At 39.8% G+C, this 25,469-nt stretch overlaps 1 protein-coding gene across 1 annotated transcript in view; it reads left to right on the forward strand.

Annotated features, from left to right (window-relative positions):
* The first annotated feature begins 5,580 nt into the window (after window positions 1-5,580).
* Window positions 5,581-25,469, forward strand: part of UBE2D2 (ubiquitin conjugating enzyme E2 D2) — a 44,008-nt gene continuing 24,119 nt past the window's right edge. The window contains exon 1 of the mRNA XM_059698568.1: window positions 5,581-6,083. Within this exon, the coding sequence (XP_059554551.1) occupies window positions 6,060-6,083 (24 nt within the window). The 5' untranslated portion in view covers window positions 5,581-6,059. The remainder of the gene's footprint in view (window positions 6,084-25,469) is intronic.

Raw genomic sequence — 25,469 nt, forward strand, 5'->3', positions numbered from 1 at the left:
TTTGCCAAGAGAAAGCCTTTAACCACTATAATGCTTACAGTGCTGGGTAAACTACCAACAGGGGAGATCAAACTCCACGAATATGCAGTGTACTCACAATTTCAGTAGGATAATGAGCCTGCGGGAAGTGATCTGCCCCTTTGCCCATGCAGGGTGAGTGTGAGGAAAAATCACCTCAAGGAGAAATCTATTAAATAAGACCTAAAAATTCTGCATCCTCTAAAATGTTTATATTATTTTATTACATACATACAACTTACAAATAAAATGTACAGATATTTAATGTTAATTCCATGAGTTTTGACAAGTGTGTGTGTGTGTGTGTGTGTGTGTGTGTGTTTTTCCTCAATCCCTCTCTGGACAAATGATCTCTCCAATAACAGCAACCAAGTCAAACACCAAAGGTTAGTTTTGTCTGTTTCTGGACTTCATATAAGTGGACTTATACAGCTCATATTTTTTTGTGTCTTTCTTCTTTTGCTTAACATAATCATTTGAGACTCATACCTGTTGTTGAGTATATCAATAGAACATCCTTTTTTTGTTGTAGAATTCCATTGTATGAATATATCATAATTTGTTATCCCATTCTTCTATGGATGGAATTTGGTTGTCTCCACTTTTGGACTATATATGGGTAAGGCTGTTATGAACATTTGTGTACAAGTCATTTTGTGGACATGTTTTCAATACCTAAGAGTAGAATTGCTGGGTCATATGGTAGATATATGTTTAATTTTATAAGAAATTACCAAACAGTTTTTCAAAAGGGTATAGTATTTTACACTCTCATCTGCAATGTATGAGAGTTCCAATTGCTGTACTTCCTTGCTATCACTTATTGTTGTCAATGTCTTTTATTTTAGCCATTCCAGTAAGTGTGAAATGTTATCTCATTATAATTTTAATTTGCATTTCCCTAATGACTAATAAATTCCAAACTATTTGAAAATAACCCCTGGTCAAAGAATAAATCAGAGAGAGATTAGACTATTTTAAAGGGAATGAAAATGGAAAAAAAACAACACATAAAATTGTGGGATGCAGCAAAAACACTGTGCTTTTAATGCTTTATTAGAAAGTGCTTAGCCCTGACTGGTTTGGCTCAGTGGATAGAGCGTTGGCCTGCAGACTGAAGGGTCTCAGGTTCGATTCCGATCAGGGACATGTGCTTTGGTTGCGGGCACATCCCCAGTGGGGGGTGTGCAGGAGGCAGCTGATCGATGTTTCTCTCTCATCAATGTTTCTAACTCTCTAACCCTCTCCCTTCCTCTCTGTAAAAAAAGAAAAAGAAAAAAAGGAAGTGCTTATATTAGAAAAAAGGAAAAGTGTAAAATTGGTGATCTAAGTTCCTACTTTAAGAAGCTTAAAAAATAACAAATTATATCAAAAAATAAGTAGAAGAAAGAAAATAATAAAAATAAGAGCAGAGCCCTGGCCAGTGTGGCTCACTGGTTGGAGCAGCGGCCAGTTCACTGGAAGGCGATGGGTTCGATTCTTGGTCAGGAACCCAGTTTGCAGGTTCATTCCCTGGTTGGGTGTATACAGGAGGCAAATGATCAATGTTTCTCTCACATCGATGTTTCTCTCTCTGCCCCCCTTCCTCTTTCTCTCTAAAAATCAATCAATAAATTTAAAAATATTAAAAAAGAGCAGAAATCAATAAAATAGAAAATAGACCAGTGGTTCTCAACCTGTGGGTCGCGACCCCTTGGGGGTCGAATGACCCTTTCACAGGGGTCGCCTAAGACCATTGGAAAACACATATATAATTACATATTGTTTTTGTGATTAATCACTATGCTTTAATTAATTATGTTCAATTTGTAACAATGAAAATACATCCTGCATATCAATATTTACATGACGATTCATAACAGTAGCAAAATTATAGTTATGAAGTAGCAACGAAAATAATTTATGGTTGGGGGTCACCACAACATGAGGAACTGTATTAAAGGGTCGCGGCATTAGGAAGGTTGAGAACCACTGAAATAGACAGAGAAAACAAGGTCAAAATTGGGTTCTTTATAGGATTACTAAAATTGATAAATCTCTAGTAAGATTTATCAAGAAAAATATGGAGAAAACACAAATAACCAATATCAGGCATACGAAAAGGAATATAATTATGGATGCTACAGACGGTGAAGAAAAAAATAAGATATTATGAGTAACTTTATTCTAATATTGTAAATTGGACAACTTAAATTAAATGGAAAAATTCCTTTAATAACACAAATGATTACAATGGACACAAGAAGCAAATATAAAAATACCCATCTTTATTTATTTTTAATTTTTTATTTATTGATTGATTTTGAAGAAGAGAGAGAGAGGGGGGGGGGTGGAGAGAGAGAAACATCAGCTCCATCCATCCGTGCATTCATTGACCCATTCGGACTACTCAGCCAGGACTAAATACCCTATATTTATTAAAGAAATTGAACTTAGTGTCAAACTCTTTTCGTAAAGAAAACTCAAGGTCCAGATGTCTTTACTGGTGAACTATACCACATATTTAAGGAAGAAAAAATAACCATACAGAAAGTCTTTCATAGGAGGAGCCACTTCCCAATTTATTTTATGAGGCCAAAATAACCTTGACATGAAAACTTGATAAAGATATTATAAGAAAAAATATTACAAACTGATATCCTTCATGAAAAAATGGATATAATGATGCAAAAATCTGATTACTTTTGATGCAGCAATTTCATTTCTAGTTTATCCTAAAGAGGCCCTCTTGGAGTTGTACACGGATTAACTACAGGCTATCCACTATAGTAACATATTTTTTAACTTTAACAATTTTTTTTATCCTTATGGGAATTGAATCTGAAACCTTTCAGTATATGGGATGATGCTCTAACCAACTGAGCCACACCAGTCAGGGCTATAGTAATATTTTTAATAGTTAAAATTGGAAACAGCCAAAACCGGTTTGGCTCAGTGGATAGAGCGTCGGCCTGCGGACTCAAGGGTCCCAGGTTCGATTCCGGTCAAGGGCATGTACCTGGGTTGCGGGCACATCCCCAGTGGGAGATGTGCAGGAGGCAGCTGATCAATGTTTCTCTGTCATCGATGTTTCTAACTCTCTATCTCTCTCCCCTCCTCTCTGTAAAAATCAATAAAATATATTTATTAAAAAAAAAATTGGAAACAACTTAAATGTCCCCAAAGTATGACCAGTTAAATAAATATGGTACATTTATATGATAGAATACATAGCTATTAAAATGATAGAAATGTGCATTGAAAAAGAAATACTCATTATATTGTTTATTTTAAAAGTAGATTCCAAAGCTTTCAGGTGTTCTCACCCCCTGCTAAAATGAGGAGGTGGATATGTTATCTTAACTATAGTAAATCATTTCACTGTGTTTATGTATATCATATCATCATGTTGTCCACCTTATTTATAATTTTTATTTTCAAATAAATGTATTGGCAAATAGTTTTATGGTATGCTATTTTTTTTTCAAAGAAAAATATGTATAATTTATATGTAAGGAAAAAATATTGGAAGGACATAAACCAAATGTCAAAAATAGATAATCATTGGATGAGAGCGTGGTTCACTTTTATTTCCTTCCTTTTGCTTACCTGTATTTCTTACACACACACACACACACACACACACACATATATATATATATCGCTTTTCTAATACAAAAAAAGCTGTTGAAGAAAATTTTTTATTTTATAAAATTTTTATTTATTTATTTTAGAGAGTGGAAGAGAGAGAGAGGGAGAGACATATTTGTTATTCCACTTATTTATACATTCATTGGTTGCTCTTGCATGTGTCCTGACCAGGGATCAAACCCAAAACTTTGACACAATGCTTTAACCAACTGAGCTACTCAGCCAGGGCTAAATAAAAATTAAATATGACTGATGGGCATTTTTTTACTTCTCCCTCACATTTATTAGGAAGAAAAGAGTTGGGGCTGCGGAATGTTCCTCATCACCTCCAACCCTGGATGACTAGATACAGTTTTTCCTTCCTCTGACTGAGTCCACAGTGGCCCTGTCCTATTGGCTTAACCTTCTCTACTCAGTAAGTGAGACACTATAAGTTTTGTAACTGCCCTACTGTGTGACTTTGGGCACGATCCTTCTCTTAGGGCCTCCAGTTTCTCCTCTTTAAATTTAGAAGTTAGAATCAATGATCTTCAAGGTCCCTTCCAGACAGAGAAAAAAACACAGATTTAGAATCAGAAAACCCCAGGATGCGCTTGAGAATGTGGGTATCGCCTCTCAGGAAGATTCCATATTACTTTCCCGTGAGAGTGTCTCCAGCCAAATAGTAAGCACCTCCCAGCTCAGGCCTGGCCTTATACCTCACTGGTCCTGGTGTAGGGCTTGACACATAGTAGTTGCTCAGTGAATTAGCTTTTTGCCTCCACCTCCTAAAACACCCCCTCCAGAATAGGTTTTCTAGGCTTGCTCCTGATGGTGATCTAAACCACAGAGTGGTTTTAACTACTGGAGCACACATTTTATTTTATTGTGCAAGATTTTCCCCCTCTCCCTGAGGTAATTGGTACAGTACTTGTTTCATCCATCCATCCATCCATCCATCCATTCATTTTAGTGAGAAAAAGAGAGAAACAACCATTGATGGTTTCTTTTTAAAAATATATATATTTTTATTTATTTCAGAGAGGAATGGAGAGGGAGAGATAGAAACATCAATGATGAGAGTCACTGATCAGCTGCCTCCTGCACGCCCGGCACTGGAGACTGAGCCCGCAACCCAGGCAGGTGCCCCGGCCTCCAGGTTTATAGGTCCAGGCTCAACCTCTGAGCCAGCCGACTGGGCCATGCATGGATTCTTTTAGGTGTCCTGAGCCATTGAGTGAGTCTTTTACGCGTCCTGACGGGGACTGATCCACAACCATGGCTTATCTGGACGTGGCTCTAAAAGGCAACTGAACTATCTGGCCAGGGCGGTACAGTGCTTGTTTGCAACAATTGACCAAAGTGAGGTCTGGGCACTTCTACGATGGCCATGTCCGAGACACATTCAAGTTGCCATCTAGCTGAGGCCTTGATCAAAAAGGCCATCTCAGGGCTGCCCGCGTGACAGTGGAGGCACACATTCCCGGTAGGTGAGCAGGCGGGTACCACGCGGCTTCGGGAAGAGGATCTGGCGAGTCCGTTTTGCCACAGTTGGCACTGTGTGACCTTGGGCAAGTCCCTTCTTCCTTCAGGAACGATGCAGCGGGCATTACTGCCTCCTCCCGGATCGGTCTATGGCATAGACTCTATGCTTTGGGGACGACCAAGTGACCTGGAAAACATTCCACCTTAAACGTTTACCGACCACCGAAGACACTCGCGTGGGTGACCCGAAGCAAGAGAATCCAGGGTCACGGCGCGTGAGGACCCTCGACCCGCGCAACGGCTCTCGCGAGATCTCTTCCCTGAGCTTCTTGGCGTCAGCCTCTCCGCGGCCGTGGCGGCGACGGCGGAGGCACGTAAGATCCTCACAGGGGCGGCCCGTATCCCTCCGCCGCCGGCGCAGCCCGGCCCTCCTTCCCTTGGCCCGCCAATCCCCGCGCCTCCCGACCTGCCCCTCGGCCTGGGCCCACCCCGCGCTCGGGCGGCCCCACCCCGGCGGCGCCGCCCGCCCGTCCACCCGCGCGTCCCTCGGTCCACCTGCAGCAGGCTGTCCCTCCGGCTGCCCGACCGGGAGGCGCCGGCCGAGCCCGAGGCCTGGGCTCAGTCCACGGCGGAGGGATTCGCGACGGCCGAGGAGGCGGCGCTGAGCTGAGAAGGAAGAGGCCCCTACCGCGGCGGCGGTGGCGGCTGCTCGGGCGGCAGCGCATAAAGAGGCCGCTGCCGGGTGATGCGGTGACCGCTGCGGCAGGCTCAGGAGCCGAGCGGGCCTCGGCCCTCAGTTGGTCCCGCCGGGCCCGCGCTGCCGAGCTCTCCATCTTCTCCGGTCGAGACCCGCGATCACCGAGGCGGCCTCGCCCTCCTTCGCCCCTTCCCCGTCCCTTCCCTGTCCCCGTCCCCGCTCCGGGGGCGGCCGCCACCCGCCTTCCACGATGGCTCTGAAGAGAATCCACAAGGTAAGCGGCCGGAGGTCGGCGGTGCGTTGGGGCCGCTGGCTGAGCAGCAGGCTGCGGCCTGCACTTCCCGCCGTCGCCTCCGCCGGGCTCGCGGCCTCTTCGGACACGGCTACGGGCGAGGGCCTCGCCGGGCGGCCTTCACACCCCGCTCCTTGTGATGGCGCCCGCGGAGGCCCTGGCGCGCACCCCGCGCTTAGGCCGGAGGGGCGTTCGTCTGCTCAGCGTCCCTCCCCAGCCTCCTTCCCAGGCTCTGCGTGGTGTGGAGCCCCGGGGTCTCTCTCCGGCCCGGGACTGCTGCGCTGGAGGGTCATTGTCCGAGCTGCCAGGAGGGGGGGCTGGGGCTGGGGCTGGGGCTGGGGCGTGGGGGAGCCCCGTCGGCCGAGGTCGAAGGCGCTCGCCCCATCTTGGCCGGTTCTCTGCCCCACCCTCCTCCTGGCCCCCTCCGCGGAACCACCTGAGCTCGGGGCCGGTACCTCAGATGGACCGACAGAGCCTTTTTGTCCGACCCACAGCATTTCTTAAGTTCGCCCACCTCGAGGCCGCACACTTCGGTCCACTCTACCTGCCCGGAAACTGTTAGAGTAGGAAGTTCAGAAGGAAAAGCACACGAGCCCTTTGATGGGGAGGGAAGTCGAGGGAGAAGCATTTTATTCCTTGAGATTGCCAGGTGTCGTCAGAAATTAACGCTGCAAGTTTGCAGGAGTGGATCTAATAGAAAAGCTGTTAGATTGGCGAGGGTAGAGGTAGAAACCTGAGCATTGGAAGCTACTGGAGAACGTTACGCAGTTTTCTTTTAAGATTAAATTAGGCGATACGTTCAGAGAGACCGTTTTAATTTAGAAGGGATTTTGCTAGATTTTTTCCATTAGGAGGGACTTCTTTGCCCTTTAAGACAAAGGGTTCTTTATTTAGTTATTTATACGGAGGTTTTCCTAATACTGCTTCCATAATATTGGCTTGGCTTAAAATTTAGGGTACCCCGCCCCCCGCAGTATTGTAACTTTCTAGTATCTTTCGCTGTCTCTTTTCTTCTTCTTTCTTTAAGGAAGTGGGGAAGTGCCACTGGTGATTTTTGTTGGGCGTTTCACTTGGCTGTATTAAACCTAGCCACTTAGAAGTAGGTCCTGAAGGATGGGATAGAGATCCAAGGGGAAGAGAACCCGTTTCCGCTTTGCCTTAAACTCAGTGAAAATGCAGATTGTTGGACAATTTAAACACTGCAGCTCAGCAGTTGGTCTTCATTTTATTCTTGATAAAAGACCTGTAAAGTGAAATTAATCCCACTGGTTACTGTAAATTAGGTTAGATGCTTACCAAATTCTTTGGCTTCTTTGATTTCTAACAAATGAAAAAGGGCAGAATTTAGAAAGAGTAAATCTTGTACTGAAACGAAGCAGGTTATTTGTTAAAAGAAGCTTGAACCTTAATCCAATATCTCTTAAAGAACCATTCAAGGGGCAGGAGCCCATCCAGGAATGGTAATCGAAGTAAAAATGTATATGCGTTATTTTTAAGGCTTTTAGGAGTTACTAGGTTCCTATAGATAGAGGCTAGTTGGGAAGTTGTCAACTTGAGATTCTACCTGTAGAAAATTGTGCACTTATTTTAAAAACTGAAGAGGAGTGAATATAATGTGTAATAACTTACAGTCAAGAAATGTAGCCTTTCATCTCTACATTGATTGATATCTGTGTTTCTTTCAGAGAAGGGAATAGCTCTCAAAACATGCATTTTAATTTTTAAATATATTTGCCCCCCGTAATATGGTTCCTTAGAGTTACTAGATATTATCTAAATTTTCTCTAAAATATGACCGTATACAAATTTTAATAAGGGAAATCAAGGTTATACAATGATAATTGAATTTTTGAAACCCAATATTAACCTTTTTTCTCCCTGGTTTATTACCTAGAGCCCTCCTTAAGTATGGTTCAGCTTCTGAGACTACCAGGGATTAGAAAAATAAAATTTATTTGGTATACCAGTCAATAAGATTGTGAAAACAAAATGAAGGTTTTCCCCTCAAACTTTTTGTATGACACCAATTTTAAGTTGCAGACTTACCTAGGTATGGATGGGATCAATCCTATCTTATCCTTAGCCCTAGTAATGTATCTACAATGGAATCCCCAAAAGACTTAGGTTTAGGTGGCTTATATAATTGGACTTGGTCTTGAACCTTCCCAATTATCATTCTCTGGAAAAACTAGTTCTATTTGAATACCCTCTCAACTATCAGAACTGCTGCATCAGGGTTCTAATAAAATTTTGCTAAGAACAAGTACATTTGACACGTGGCATCTTGAGGAATTCCTTATCTTGTTTCTTTGACAGAGGGAAATAGTATTCTGTGAATTTGACAATGCCATGTCTTATTTGGAAATAGCTTTTGATGGACTTCATTTTGATATACACTTTAAGATCTCCTGACCTATGTTTTAACAGTGTACCAAAGAGGGTCATTATGAACATCCAGTGTAGTTTTGTGCAGGGATCGGGACCCTCTGGGATTGTTTGTATCTAACAGCAAATGGCCCCAGCCTGGTATGTTTTGAGGTTTTTCTGCTGACTTTATAAGTCTTGAGCTTTGATTTTGATGCTTTGAGTGTTTGCCTCTAGCAGCACCACCCCCAGACTTTTTTAGTTGGCTGCATCTCATCTGTTGTGGGCTGGGAAACCAGATCACGGAGCTTATTAAAATTATGTCTAAAATAAGATCCAGTAGGCTCTGAATGAAGAGGGCTTCATGTATTCTGTGAACTGTGTGGTCTCTTTGGTTGACCAGAGACCTTTTTAACTTGCTTCCTGTTTTTCTTTTTACTTTTGTTATGTACATATGCAGGAGGCTTTTTGGTGCTCTTACAGTACCATAGATTGAAATACAGGGTTAATTTCTTTATTCTTGGGAACAGTTTAAGGCTGAATATCTTGATTCTTAGAGTAAAGACAGACCAGTTAGAATGCTAAAAACTTTTCTTAACATCAACAGTGCCTTGTACATTTTAATGGTATTCTGCTAGTTATAGTTAACATTTGTTATACATAGCTTTACTGCCAGGATCATTACTTGATTTAGTCTATTTCTTTTTTTTCCCCCCCTTCAAAATACGTTTTTATTGATTTTAGGGGGAGAGAGAGAGATACGGATCGCACATTCCCTACTGGGGATCAATCCCACAATCCAGGTGTGTGCCCTGATCAGAATTGAACCAGCGACCTTTTGGTACATTAGACAATGTTCAACCAACTGAGCCATACAGGCCAGGACTTGATTTAGTCTGTTACTATGTTGAAGATTTTAAAAAAATATATCTTCCAATTACAGTTGACATCGATATTTTTATTAGTTTCAGATGTACAACATAGTGACTAGACATTTATGTACCTTACAAAGTGATTACCCCCATAAGTCTAGTATACACCTGACACCATACATAGTTATTACAATATTATTGTCTGTATCCCCTATGCTGTACTTTATATTCTCGTGACTATGTTTATAACTGGCAGTTTGTATTTCTTAATCCTTTTCACTTTTTTTCACCCATTCTCCCAATACCCCTCTCAGTGACCATCAATTTGTTCTCTGTAACCATGATAAAGATTTTTATGACTAGCTTCTGTTAAGGCTCCTTAAGAGGCAATACATACATACATACATACAATTCTCAGTAAAATAAAGATTTCAAACTCTGATGGTTATAAAGGCCAGGCAGGTAACTACAGTGAGCAAAGAGAATTAGGGGTGGGGGTGGGAGAGCTAGAAGTTGCATGTGCTGTCAGAAGAGTGCAGCTGCTACCCAAATTTCTCCAAGTGTTGCTGTTGATAGAATCTGTGAGCCTAATGTTGCCAGATCTATCTGTCTTTCTTCCTTTCCTTCCTTCCTTTTCTTTTTTCTTTTCCCTCCCTCCCTCCCTCCCTCCCTCCCTCCCTCCCTCCCTCCCTCTCTCCCTTCCTTTCTTCCTTCCTTTCTTCCTTCCTTCCTTCCAAAACAACAAATCCAGATTTTTGACAACCAATTCAAATTTTAAAACAACCACCACACTCTTTTGGTAGGTTGGTAGGCACCAGTTTAATATGTGAATTAAAAATAACAAAAGTGAGGTTCAGTAAGTAATCAGGAGTGTAAGGATTAAATAATATTTTCTATCTTTTTAAAAGTTTCAAAGTATTGCTTTATGTAGATGAGCAAGATTAGGTAGTTCACATAAACTTCTAATTAACTTTGCTTAGATTCTATATAGTTATGTGTAAGGTTATAGGGAAAGCCAATTTAGTAGATGCACTGATTCCATAGAAGTTTACGTCTTAATCTTAACTTCATTATGATGTGTTCATGTTATGAATCATCTTTCTGTAGACTGCATACTTTCAAAATGTCTAAGATTTGGAAATTACCAAAGGTTGATTCTTAAAGATATGGGAAAGGAGTTGAAACACTTACAAATTTACTAAATTTTAAAAAACTTATTTTAAAATACTGTACTAGAAGTGTGATACAAGTAGTTTTACATTAATATTATCAGAGGTAAGGATTGAGTGAATTCTAGTCAAAATGATGAGACAAATTTGCAAATAGTCCCGTGGAGTACTGGGAATCTTAATGTAATCAATGGTTGGCTGAAGATAGCTGTTTGAATTAATTCTGTCTTGGAAAGCAGACATATTGTCTTATTCCAAAAGGTAAGCTTGAAATCTCCAGGAAGTTATTATTTTTGTTTGTTTGTTTAGAAAAGGATGCTTTACAAAAAATTCATTGAGTTGAAAAACTTTCTTTTCCTTTTCTAGGTTGCTATTTACATGTAATTTAAATAGCCACCATTGAAGAGGAATTGTTAGTAAATCTAGGTTTTCTTTAAAACATAAATATATATATATATATATATATATATAAAGAGAGAGAGAGATTGATTTCAGAAAGGAAGGGAGAGGGAGAGAGAGAGAAACATCAATGATGAGAGAGAATCATTGATCAGCTGCCTCTTGCATGTTCCCTGTTGGGGATAGAGTCTATAACTCGGGTATGTGCCCTGACCTCTTGGTTCATAGGTCAGCACTCAACCACTGAGCAACACCATCCAGGCAAATCTAGGTTTTCTTTAAAGTCTCCCCTGAGTATTACTGTACTGTTGCCTGACAAAGAGGAAGTGTTGACAAAGTCCATTTCTGGATATTTTAGCCCAGAGAGAGAGGACTGCTGAAATATCGTAGGCAGTTCCTAGGATACCTGACTCATGCCTGATGCTGCCAGGAACATCTGCAGAAATGCAGAAGCACGCTTGTTTTTTCTGTAGAAATAAAGTTTTGCTGGTTAGGTTCCTAGGCAAACCTTCAAAGCCATAATAAATGATAATGTAGAAAAATAAAATATCATTTGTTCTTTTAACTACAGAGTCATCGAGATACCAAGTAATCTGTATATATAAAAGTCTAAGCGACCGGGCCGACTGGTAGCTATGATGCTTACTGACCACCAGGGGGCAGATACTCAATGCTGCAGTGGCTCGGCAGCTGCGGTTCTCGGGTGACACACCTGGAACCAGAGAGGAGGGAGCCTGATTCCAGAATGTGTCACCTGAGAACTGCCCTCTCGCAATCCGGGACCCCTACTAAAATCATAAAAGTTTAGCACTGCAACACATCTTAGAGCTGCTTTCTGAAAAGGCCCTGTGACTTACTAGGGTTGGATCAAGAACCTGGATTTCTTGACTGTGTCCAGTGTCTTTTTGGCAGGCCATGTACCCCTTATATAGCAGTTAGGTATGTAAATAGAAGATGCAATTTTTTTCTTGTGTTCAAACAATTGGGTATTTAAAACTATGCTCTGGAACCAGAAGATCTTTTCCTCAACATCTCCTTATTACTGGAGAGGTATCTCTAACTCCCTTAAAACTATGCAAAGTTTGGATGTTGTATCCGCCATATATTCATGAGTCAAATTAGTTTGTTAATCTCTCCAAAAAGGTTAAGAATCACTTTCTTGCCTCCTTAAACATTTTTAATCTCAGTAGGTGACCCAATTACCTATTTTATTTTTTAATATATTTTATTGATTTTTTACAGAGAGAAAGGGAGAGGTATAGAGAGTTAGAAACATCAATGAGAGAGAAACATTCATTCAGCTGCCTCCTGCACACTCCCAACTGGGGATGTGCCCGCAACCAAGATACATGCCCTTGACCGGAATCGAACCTGGGACCCTTCAGTCCACAGGCTGACCAATTACCTATTTTACAGAGAAAATAGAAGTTTTTTTAAGTGTGAATTTGTTTTATTTTTTTTATTTCCTTTGAAGCCTTTCAAAACAAAACAAAACAAAACAAAACCCCACAGCTACCATATTTAGAGTACGCTGTATCAGAATTACTTAATCTCCTGAATATCCCTATTAGAATTCTGTTCTCCCTGGTTAGATGAGACAGTGGAGACTTGGAGAAGTAAACAAACTTGCCTATCATTATATGGTTATGGTAGGAAGAGCCAGGATTTAGATTAAAGCATTCTTGACTACAGAGCCAGCCATTGCTCGAAAATTCCCTTAATCATTGTTCTTCTTTCTCTTTTCTCCAGCCACTTTTCTCTGGATAAGCTATAGTTTCCCCTTTGCCAAGCTAACTTTAGTTTCCATCTTTTTCTTTCTGCCAGATCCTTGCTCTCTAGTAATTGTCCCTGTGCTCCTAGTTCCAATATCTTCTCTACTAATTCCCCTCAGCATCCAAAGTTATCCAGGATTTCCCTCATTCTAAAAACAAAACAAACAAAAAAACCTTTAACTCCCTTCCCCCACTAGAGCCAATGCCTTCCTCTTCTTTATCCTTCCCATCTCTGGCATTTCAGTGCCAAAAAGTTCTTGAAAGAATAGTCTGTTCACAGTTTATTCGAAAGGTTACTTAATTGCCAGATTCAGTGGATACCTCAGTTTTTATTTAACTTTTGTAACAGTTAACATGGTTATCACTCATTTCCCTCAGATTGTGATAAACTGCCTCCTCTTTCCTCATATCTAGTGTTTTCCAACTGTATTAGAATACTTTTCAAACTACTGTTATTGATGGGTACAAATGAGTTCATGAAATGATGCACACTTGGATTAAAATTGACAGCACAAATGGTACCAGGTAAATTGATAAAAATATATAATCAAAATATCACAAACACAAAATTAAATTACTTAAAAACAAAATATATTGGTTTGGCTCAGTGGATAGAGCGTCGGCCTGTGGTCTCAAGGGTCCCAGGTTCAATTCTGGTCAAGGGCAAGTACCTTGTTTGCGGGCACATACCCGGTGGGAGTGTGCAGGAGGCAGCTGATGGATGTTTCTAACTCTCTATCCCTCTCCCTTTCTCTCTGTAAAAAATCAATAAAATATATTTAAAAAAAAAAAACCCAAAATATATTAAGATAGACCTTCATTCATTGTCGTTTTGTTATAAAGTAAGATACACTTGAAGAATTGTGTTTTCTTATATAATAAAAGGGATCTTCATCAGGTTCTGCATTAAATGTGTTATTGTATATTGTTTTCATTATAGTATAATATGAAAATTTGTTTCAAGCAGGTGCATTGTAGCAAAAGAATGAAAGCTGTCAATTTCCAATATTTATACAATTAGTCTAGTACCAACATTGTTTCATAGGCCACCTAGTTTAAAAAACTAGAAGTCTATGCTTTGCTCATGTTTTATTTTAAAATAATCTGACTTTGGGTTTAAAAATCGAAGGACTTTAATTTTTATTTACATTCTTTTTAAAAATTGAATTTATTGGGGTGACATCCTATATAATAAAAGGGTAATATCCAAATTGACTGAACAGCAGAATGACCAGTCACTATGATGTGCACTGACCACCAGGGGGCAGATGCTCAATGCAGGAGCTGCCCCCTGGTGGTCAGTGTACTCCCACAGGGGGAGTGCAGCTCAGCCAGAAGCCCTGAGCAAGGCTCACCGCAGGTGAGTACAGCAGGGGAGCAGGCCTAAGCCATCAGTTGGACATCCCCTAAGGGCTCCTGGACTGTGAGAGGGTGCAGGCTGAGCTGAGGGACATTCTGCCTCCAGTGCACAAATTTCGTGCATTGGGCCTTTAGTTGGTTAATAAAATTACACAGGTTTCAGGTATACAATACAACAATACATCATCTGTATATTCTATTGTATGTTTACCGCCTGAAGTCAAGTCTCCTCAAAAGTCACATTCTTCTAGTGCAGCGGTTCTCAACCTGTGGGTCGCGACCCCTTTGGGGGTTGAATGACCCTTTCACAGGGGTTGCCTAAGACCATCGGAAAACACATATATAATTACATATTGTTTTTGTGATTAATCACTATGCTTTAATTATGTTCAATTTGTAACAATGAAAATACATCCTGCATATCAGATATTTACATTACGATTCATAACAGTAGCAAAATTACAGTTATGAAGTAGCAACGAAAATAATTTATGTTTGGGGGTCACCACAACATGAGGAACTGTTTTAAAGGGTTGTGGCATTAGGAAGGTTGAGAACCACCGTTCTAGTGGTTCCTGGGCAGCCCCAGGTTAGAACCACTTTTTGGTAACATTGAGGTGGCTGAAAGGGTTGACCAGCATCCTATGCTGTGGGAACTTGGCCTTGCTGGATGCCTTGATGGGCCTGGAAGGCAACCGCCCTGAAGGCGCAGTGTACCCAAACTCCTGCGGGGCCATAGTGATTCTCTGCCTTCATCTCAGACCAGGTTCTGCTTGGCATGGAAGGACACAGATTGCAGTCGCTGCTGCTTTTTGATCCACTGCTGGCTAGGAATGCGGTTGTGGTGCAGTCAGGAACATGGTGCCAGTCCTGTGCCTCTGCACCCTGGCTGACGCACTGCTGAAAGTGTCAACTTTGATTTTTATTTATAACTTCCGTATTGTAGCTATAAGTCAGTGGGGAATGGGTTAGTATAGTAGAAATATTTAATATACAATAATCTTTTATTAAAATAACTTCGCAAATGTATATTGAATTATAACAAGAAATAAGAGAGATTATGGAGTCAAGTAGTAAGGCCTATGATTAAATGCTGTTTGTGTACCAGAATATTGGTTATCATTTGCTTTGTGTGTGCAAGTTTCTTGAGGCAGGTTATTCCTTTAAGTATGCAGAAATATGCAGTATTTCTTAAAAACGTATTAAAAGTGGCTCCAGCCAGGTGGCTCAGTTGGTTGGAGTGTAGTCCCTCACACCAGAAAGGTTGCGGGTTGGATTCTTGGTCAGGGCACATATCTAGGTTGCTGTTGGATCCCCCAGTTGGTTGGGGTGTATAAGGGAGGCAACTGATTGATATTTCTCTCTCAAATTTGTAAACATCCTCAGGTGAGGGTGGGTTTTTTGTTTGTTTTAAGTATTAAAAGTGGACAAAATTTAGGGCAAAAAATATTGCCACCTTTATTCCTATAATACATATTAGTATCTCAAGAGAAATATTACTGTAATGGAAACAGTTGTAATTGGTCCTACTCAGCATCATTTTCCTATAGTCATTGTACTTTTCCTTATACAAGAATGTATTCTGCTGAATTCTTTATTCATCATTGAAGATCCAACAGAAAGGCTTCTCTGTGAGGTATACCCCAGGCATGCAGGCAGTAGGGTTCCATTTTATAACTGTTTCTTAGTATTTGGTCATGATTGATTATTCCCCCCTCTAGGCTTAGCTCTCCTGGTCAAAGTCTGTCTTAGTTGTTATATTCCCTTCATATTACTAAATGCCTGATGCATAGTAGGCATTCAGTTTTGCCAACAACATTCAAGAAATGCCAACAGCAAGTTGTGTGGTGGGGACAAAATAGTGGGATTTTGGAGCACCATGCCTACTGAGTCTTGTTCTAACAGTGTGGCCGTAGGCAACTCACTTAGCTGGTTTTCTTTAGCCTCACCTTCCTTGTCTACAGAATGGAGATAATGTCAGATACCCTGCAAGCCTGTAGAGGATGAGTAGAAAGAAAATATGGACTACATAAAGGTAGTTTTTGTTTTGAAATCTTCACCCAAGGATATGTTTTTATTGATTTTGAGGGGGTGGGGGAGGAGAGGAGAGGAGAGAGAGAGAGAGAGAGAAACATCTATGTGAGAAACATTGATCAGTTGCCTCCTGTATGTGCCCTGACCGGGAATTGAACCTCAACCTTTTTGGTGTAAGGGAAGACACTCAACCAACTGAGCCACGTGGCCAGGGCAAAAGGTAGTTTTTAATATTAATTATCTCTGTGGGTTAACTGCCCAGTAATGTTGATCCATGGAATTGGTAGAATCTTGAAATCTTAGGTGTCAGTGTTGTCTGTTTAGCATTTCACTTCATTGCTATCCCAAACAAAAAAAGAAAACACCATGGTGTTGTAAAAGTAATGTCTTATAATATTTCTATGTGGAAACAGGACTGAATTCCAAATTTTTTCAACAGTCTTCAAAATATTGTCTCCTGAATGTGTTTCTAATACATGTGATATTTTTGTTGGTTTAGAAGTGAAAAAAATTCTCTTTAACATCTTGTAATAGAAGTATCTGCTGCTGTCCTTTGAGCACTTCCCCCTACCACTTGTAGAGCATCATGCCAGTATAAATGATAGTATTCCTTTGCCAACTCCTTAAGGGCTTGTATCAGATGGCATTTTTGAAAAATCAGAGTTGTTTTACAGAAGTGACAATGATACCTGTTTAGAAATAGATTCCTTAAAATAATAGTATACTAATGGGAATCATAGATTTCCTTCAGATTAAATGTCTTCTTATTTACCATCTATATTAGTTTCATAGGGTTACTCTAAATTACCAAATAACTAAATGGCTTAAGACAACAGAGTTTATTCTCTCACAGTATTGGAGCTCAGAAGTCCAAAATCAGCAGGGTTACACTCCCTCTGGGTTACACTTCTTCTGGTGGCTGGCTGTTAAGCATTCCTTGGCTTCCTTAATTTGTAGCGACACCCCTTCAGTCTGCCTTCATCTTTATCACCGTACCCTCTGTGTGTGTCTTCTCCACTTTTGTCTCTTATAAGGACACTAATATTAAATTTAAGGCTTACACATGTAATCCAGGATGATCTTATCAAGATCTTTAATTTTTTTAAAAAAATACATATTTTTATTGATTTCAGAGAGGAAGGGAAAGGGGGAGAGAGATAGAAACATCAATGATGAGAGAGATTCATTGATCAGCTGCCTCCTGCACGCCCCCTACTGGGGATTGAGCCCACAACCTGGGCATATGCCCTTGACCAGAATCAAACCTGGGACCCTTCAGTCCACAGGCTGACGCTCTGTCCACTGAGCTTAACTGGCTAGGGCAAGATCCTTAATTTAAGGCCCTGATCAGGTTAGCTGAGTTAGAGTGTTGTCCTGATACCTCAAGGTTGCAGGTTTGATCCCTGGTCAGGGCACATACAAGAAGCAACCAGTCGCCCTAGCTGGTTTGGCTCAGTGGATAGAGCGTCAGCCTGTGGACTGAAGGGTTCCAGGTTCGATTCTGGTTGAGGGCACATGCCTGGGTTGTGGGCTTGATCCCCATTAGGGGACGTGCAAGAGGCAACCAATCAGTGGTTCTCTCTCATCATTGATCTTTCTATCTCTCTCTTTCCTTCTCCCTTCCTCTCTGAAATCAATAAAGATATATTTTAAAAAAAGAAGCAACTAATCAATGCATAAATAAGTGGAATAACAAAATCGATGTTTCTCTCTCCCTTTCTCTTTAAAAACCAGTAAGTAAATTTTTAAAAAACCCTTAATTTAATTATATCTACAAAAGACCCTTTTTTTTCCAAATAAGGTAACCTTCACATTTCCCAGGAATTAAGATGTGCCACATATCTTTTTGGGGACCATTCAATCCAGTATATTCTCTAACCACAAACCGGACAAGTACCCTGACTGGGAATCAAACCGTGACCTCCTGGTTCATAGTTTGACGCTCAACCACAGCCATACTGGTTGGGCTAATTTTCTAAAATTTTGAGACAATTTCAAACCTACAAAAGTTACAAATACAATACTTAGAATATTTTTTCTTTAACCATTTTAGAATAAATTGTCAACATGATGCCTCATCTACCCCAAATACTTTTTTTAAAAAATATATTTTATTGATTTTTTACAGAGAAGAAGGGAGAGGGATAGAGAGTTAGAGACATCGATGAGAGAGATCGGCCAGCTGCCTCCTGCACGCCCCCCAGTGGGGATGTGCCCGCAACCAAGGTACATGCCCTTGACCGGAATCGAACCCGGGACCCTTGAGTCCGCAGGCCAGCGCTCTATCCACTGAGCCAAACCGGTTCGGCTACCCCAAATACTTTAATGTGTATTTCTTACAAACAGTGACATTATTCTACACAATCACAATACAGTCATCAAAATTAGGAAATTTCCATTGAGATCTCACTGCCATCTCATTCCCAGACCCCCTTAAAGTTTTGCCAGTTGTGCCAATAATGTCCTATATGTATAGGAAAGGATCCAGTCCAGAGTTACCTTGCATTTAGTTATCTGTCTTTAGTGTCTTTCATTCCCTTAGTTTTTCCTTGGCTTCCTGACCTTGATACTTTTAGAAATGATAGTCCAGTAATGTCGACCCATGGAATTGGTGGAATCTTGAAATCTTCGGTGTCAATCTTGTCTGTTTAGCATTTCACTTCATTGCCACCACCCCAACCAAAAAAGAAAAGAAAAAAACAAAAACAAATACACAACTCCATGGTATTGTAAAAGCAATGTCTTATAATATTTGTTATTTTGGAGAATGTCCCTCAGCTTGGGTTTGTCTGATATTTTCTCGTGATCAGATTTAAGCCATATGTCTTTCGAAGGAATATCACAGTAGCAGTGCCGTATCCCATTTTTTATATCCTATGAAGTGGTGTATGATCTTGGTTGGATTCTGTCAGGGAGTATGCAGTTTTACTTTGACCCATTACTGGGAATTTTTACTTCCATCTCTTGATGGAAGGTGATATCTACCAGCATTCCTTTTCCCTTCATAGTGAATAAGTGATTTATTAGGAGACATGTACTTAGCCTGTTTGTATTTTTTAAAATCTAATCCTGCATAGGAAAGTACCCAGAATTTAGCTGCTTAAAATAATAAGCATTTATTGTCACATAATTTCTGAAGATCAGGAATCTGAGAATGTCTTAGGTCAGTGATGGCGAACCTGTGACACGCGAACTCATTTTTTTGGTTGATTTTTCTTTGTTAAATGGCATTTAAATATATAAAATAAATATCAAAAATATAAGTCTTTGTTTTACTATGGTTGCAGATAATCAAAAAATTTCTATATGTGACACGGCACCAGAGTTAAGTTAGGGTTTTTCAAAATGCTGACACGCCGAGCTCAAAAGGTTCGCCATCACTGTCTTAGGTGGTTCTGGCTCAGAGTTGCCTGGGGCTACAGTTCAATATGATGGGACTTGTCCTATAATTCTTTTTGTCGGTATTGGTATTCCTTTTCTGACAGTGAGAAACCTGTCTTCTATAGTTCTTAATATATTTATTAACTCATTTGATCAGTTCCCCTGTATATAATCAACCTCCCATTGCTGTGGCTCACCTGCATAGATAGCATTCTTGCTCTCCGCAGATGCCCTTTCTAACTCTGTCCTGACTTGGACATCCTGTACTGGGTCATGCCCATCCCTCTGTGGATGTCCTCACCATTTTTTTTTAAATCCTCACCTGAGAATATTCTCTTCATTGATTTTTCTTTTCTTTTTTTTTTTTTTTTTAGAGAGAGAGTGGAGGGGAGGGAGGAGGGAGAGAAACGTTGATGTGAGAGAGACACATCAATTTATTGCCTCCCGTTTGCACCCTGGGCCTGGCATTGAGCCTGCAACCTAGGTGTACATGCCTTGGGGAATTGAACCCTTGACTCTTCAGTCAGAGGGCTGATGCTTTAACCACTGAGCCAAACCAACCAGTGCTTTTTTTGTTTTTTTAATCTTCACTTGAGAACATGCTTAGAGAGAGAAAGGGAGAGTAAGATAAAAACATCATTGTGAAAGAGAAACATCTATCAGTTGCCTTCTGTACATGCCCAGACTGGGACTCGATCCCACAACCTTTCAGTGCACAGGACAAGCTCAACCAACTGAGCCACTCTGGCCAGACACCATTTTTAGAAAACTAAGTAAAATACATGATTTATTTGACCTAAATAATTAGATTAAAAACTATTTAAAACAGTAGTGCTAGTCATGTAGAACATAATTTAAAACAGAAGTTCAACCCAGTGATGGTGACCACATAGTATTTTTCCAAGCTAGGGAACATAGCATTTTCTATAGCCCATTCTTGGAGAAAACTAAGACCATAATTTTAGTTTAGTATTATTATTCTGAGACAATTTTTGCTAACTTTAGTAATCACTAGTCTCCTAAAAATATCAGGAGTCCCAAAATTTATCTTTCATTATAAAATATTTTATTTATAAAAAAGGTTTTAGCCCTAACCGGTTTGGCTCAATGGATAGAGCATCGGCCTGCAGACTCAGGGGTCCCAGGTTCGATTCCAGTCAAGGGCATGTACCTTGGTTGCGGGCACATCCCCAGTGGGGAGTGTGCAGGAGGCAGCTGATGTTTCTCTCTCATCGATGTTTCTAACTCTGTATCCCTCTCCCTCTCCCTTGCTCTCTGTAAAAAATCAATAAAATATATTAAAAAAAAAAAAAAAGGTTTAGCCCAGCCAGCATGGCTCAGTAGTTGAGCATCGACCTATGAACCAGAAGGTCATGATTCGATTCCTGGTTAGGGCACATGCCCAGGTTGCAGGCTCAATCCCCAGTGGGGGGGCGTGCAGGAGGCAGTCGATCAATGATTCTCTCTCATCAATGTTTCTATCTCTCCCTCTCCCTTCCTCTCTGAAATCAATAAAAATATATTTTAAAAAAAGATTTTTGGATACTGATATGACCAATACCTATGTACTTTCTGCTCCAGCTTAAGATTCAGATCTACCTAATTTATCTTAAAGTGTTAAAGTTTAGTCAGGGGCGATGGCTTCTCTTGATAATTAATGAGCTTGACATCTTTGCATATTTAGAAATATTCATGTTTTGATAAGGGTGCATTGTTGTAAGTGATGGGGAATTACTTTTAGAACCTCCCCTACTTTACTTATTGCATTAAGACAATAATATATCATCACTTAGTTTAGTAATAGGCCAGATTCCTGTCCATCGAAAGGTTATTTTATTTTATTAAATATATTTCTTTATTGATTTCAGAGAGGAAGGGAGACGGAGAGAGAGATAGAAACATCATTGATGAGAGAGAATCATTGGGTGCCTCCTGCACATCCCCCATTGGGGATCGAGCCCACAACCCAGGCATGTGCCCTTGGCCGGAATCGAACCTGGGACCCTTCAGTCCACAGGCTGATGCTCTATCCACTGAGCCAAGCTGGCTAGGGCCGAAAAGTTATTTTTATATTTAATCATTGTGCTTCACTTTTGTGAATAACAAATAATAAAAACTTTTAAATTATTGCTCTCACCAGGAGTATATTGTATATGTTTGTAGGCTCTTTTTAAAACTGTGAATTGCTATAAGACTGATTAAATTGACTTAAGACAGAAATTTGAATTTCTTTTCAAGAGAGAAATAGTTATGACCTTTAGTTCTATCATATAGGACAAACCTCTAATAAATGAAATCTGTTTGACTTGCAGTGGCAATCCCAAAACATACTTATGCAGTACCTTTTTATTTTTTCAGTATATGTGTGTTATTTTCATTCTTTATTGAATCTATAACTTGATGTGGAAATTAAATTGTATGAGGTCATATACAAATAAATAGTATTCTATTGATAGAAGGTTAAGAAAATTGTTCAGACTTTGAGGAACAACTTGAAGCTAGCAGTGCTTATTGGCATTTGGAAAGGAGCCAGCTATTAGTTTCTTAGGCTGCACCACGAACATAACTTGATCTCTCAAATCTTAGAGCCTGAGATAGGACCACCAGTAGTGGTGGCATTGTTTTTTATTTTGTAGTAAGTGTTTTCCTTGTCTTCTAGTTTCCAGTATTGCTGTTCAATCCAAAACCATTCTAGTTCCTGATCCTATATATATGTGAACAGTTTCAGTTCTGAAAGCTTATAGGTTTTCTTTGTCCTCGATGTTGTAAAATTTCATGATGTGTGGTGGTGTAGGTCGATTTTCATTTATTTTGGGGGGTATTCAGTTGATCTTTTTTGAGCCATAAATGCATGTTCTGAAGTTTTGAGATCTTTTCTTGAATCATTTCTCCCCTCCTCCCATGGTTTCATTAACTTCGTTTTCTCTGTTCTCCCTTTTTAAAAACTATTTTTGGATGTTGGACTTTGTGGACTGATCCCCAACCCTACCCCCCATTAATTGGGATTCGCCTGTTCTGGACATTTCATATAAATTGCATTATACAATATGAGACCTTTTGTGTCTGGCTGCTTTTTTCAGTGTTTTCAAGATTTAGCCAAGTTGTAGTATGTATTAGTATGTAATGCCTTTTGATAGCTGAATAATAATATTCCATTGTATAGATACAACACATTTTATTCTTCCATTTATGATCTGATGTGCATTTGGGTTGTTTCCACTTTGTAACTATTAAAAAATACTGCTATGAACTTATTTTTCAAAAATTTTGTGAGCATATGTTTTCATTCCTCTTGGATATATGCCTACAAGTAGAATTGCTGAATCGTGTGGTCATTCTGTTTAACTTTTTGAGAACCAAACTGGCTGTACTATAGAATATTCCCACCAACAATTTTTGAGGTTTCCACTTTTCTCTACATCCTCACCAGTGCTTGTTACTTTATTATTTTGGTGATAGCTTTCCTAGTACATCTCAAGTGTTACATCATTGTGATTATGGTTTGCATTTTTCTAATGACTAATTGATGTTGAGCATCTCTTCATATGCTCATTGGCCATATACTAGTATATCCTCTTTGGAGAAACGTGTGTCCTTTGCCCATTTTTAAGATGGGTTGCCTTTTTATTGAGCTGTAAGAATTTCTTATATATTCTGGATACTAAAACATGATCAGATATGTAATTTGCAAAATGTTTTTCTCATTTTGTGGGTTGCCTTTTCACTTGCTTTATGGATATACAAAATTTATCATATTAACAATATTTTTACTTATTGATTTTAGGGAGAGAGACAGACAGACATCAACTTGTTGTTCCACTTATTCATGCATTCACTGGTAGATTCTTGTATGTGCTCTGACCAGGATCGAACCCAAAACTTTGGTGTATCAGGACGACTCTAGCCAACTGAGCTTCCCAACCAAGGCTACCATACAATTCAGTGGTAATAAGTACATTCATATTGTTCTGCAACCATTATCACCATCCATCTTGGGAACTCTCTTATCTTTCACAACTGAAACTGTATACCCATTGAACAATAACTCCCATCCTCTCTCCTCTCAGCCCCTTGCAACCACTAATCAACTTTTTCTATTTTGACTAGATTTCTTTTAAGTGTAATCATATAGTATTTATCCATTTGTGACTGACTTAGCTCACTCATCCATTTTTTAAGGCTAAATAGTATTCCATTTTTTAAGGCTAACTAGTATTCCATTTTATGTATATACCCCATTTTGCCTATCCATTTATCTACTGTTGGACACTTGGATTGCTTACATTTTAATTTATTTATTTACTAGAGGCCCGATGCACAGAATTCATGCAAGGGGCCCTGCCCTCGCAGTCCCCCGGCTTCGTCCAGAAGGACATCCGACTGTCTGGTCTAATTAGCATATTATACTTTTATTATTATATATATGTTAATCCTCAGTCAAGGATATTTTTTTCCATTGATTTTTAGAAAGAGTGGAAGGGAAGCGACTGGGACTGGGAATCAAACCTGCAACCCAGGTATGTTCCCTTGACCAGGAATTGAACCTAAGACCTTTTGGTTCACTGAGTAACACTGGCCAGGGCTGGATTGCTTACACTTTTTAGGTATTCTGAATTATACTGCTATGAACATTGGTGTGCAAATTCTCTTTTAGACCCTTCTCTTGGGGTATATACTTAAAAGTAGAATTGCTAGATCATATGGTAATTCGATTTTTAATTTTTTGAGGAACTGCCAATACTGTTTTCCACAGTAGCTGTACCATTTTACATTTTCATTAATAGTGCACAAGGGTTCCAGTTTTTCTACATCCTCACCCACAGTTATTATTTTGTTTTTGTTTGTTTGTTTTTATAGTAAATATCTCTACGGGTGTGAAATGGTGGTCTTTTATCTATTTTACGTTAAGTTTCATAGATGGTGTGAGGTAGGAGAAGTCTCAATTCGTCATTTGTATGGATTAGTTCTCCAGCACCATTTGTTGAAAAGACTACTCTTTCTCCCACTGAATTGTTTTGGCAGCTGTGTCAAAAACCAATTGGCCATTAATGTATGGTTTTATTTCTGGACTCTCAATTCTTTTTTGTTGATCTATATGTCTGTTCTTATACTAGTACCATACTGTCTTGAATACTGTAATTTATATTGAGTTTTGAAATCAGGAACTGTGTGTCTTCCAACTTTGTTCTTTCCCGAAATTGTTTTGTGTTTGGGTCCCTTGCATTCGCATATGAACTTAAGGATCAGCTTGCCATTTCTGTAAAATAAAACAGCAAAAAAAAAAACACAGTTGGAATTTTTATGGACATTGCATGGATTTGGACTAGTCTTCCTATATTTTCATTTTTACTTTCCATCTTTGTCTTTTATCTACTTCCTTTTTATTTTATTTTATTTTTTAATTCCAGTTTACATTCAATATTATTTTGTATTAGTTTCAGTGAGTAGACAGTCATATACTTTACAAAGTGGTCTCCCTGATATTTTATTTTTGTTAATCCTTACCCAAAGATATTTTTCCATTTATTTTTAGAGACAGTGGAAGGGAAGGGGTGAGACAGAGAGAAAGAAACATCAGTGTGAGAGAGACACATCGATTGGTTGCCTCCCATATGTGCCTCGACTAGAGCTGGGGATCCAGCCTGCAACCAATTCCTTGACTGGAATTGAATCCAGGACCCCTCAGTCCATGGGTTGACGCTCTATCCACTGAGCCAACTGGCTAGAGCTCCCTGATATTTTAAACACCCACCTGGCACTGTACAGTTATAGCAATATTATTGACTATATTCCCTATGCTGTATTTACATCCCCGTGACTGTTTTATGACTGCCAATCTCTACTTAATCTCTTCACCTTTTTCATCCAGCCCCGCAACTCCCTCTCCCCTCTGGCAGCCATCAGTCTGATCTCTGTATTTATGAGTCAGTTTCTGTGTTCTTTGTTTGCTTATTTTGCTCTTTAGACTCCACCTGTAAGTGAAATCACGTGATATTTATCCTTCTCTGTCTGATTTAT

Source organism: Myotis daubentonii, chromosome 5 (genome assembly GCF_963259705.1).
Source record: "Myotis daubentonii chromosome 5, mMyoDau2.1, whole genome shotgun sequence".
In the NCBI taxonomy this organism is placed as follows: Eukaryota; Metazoa; Chordata; class Mammalia; order Chiroptera; family Vespertilionidae; genus Myotis; species Myotis daubentonii.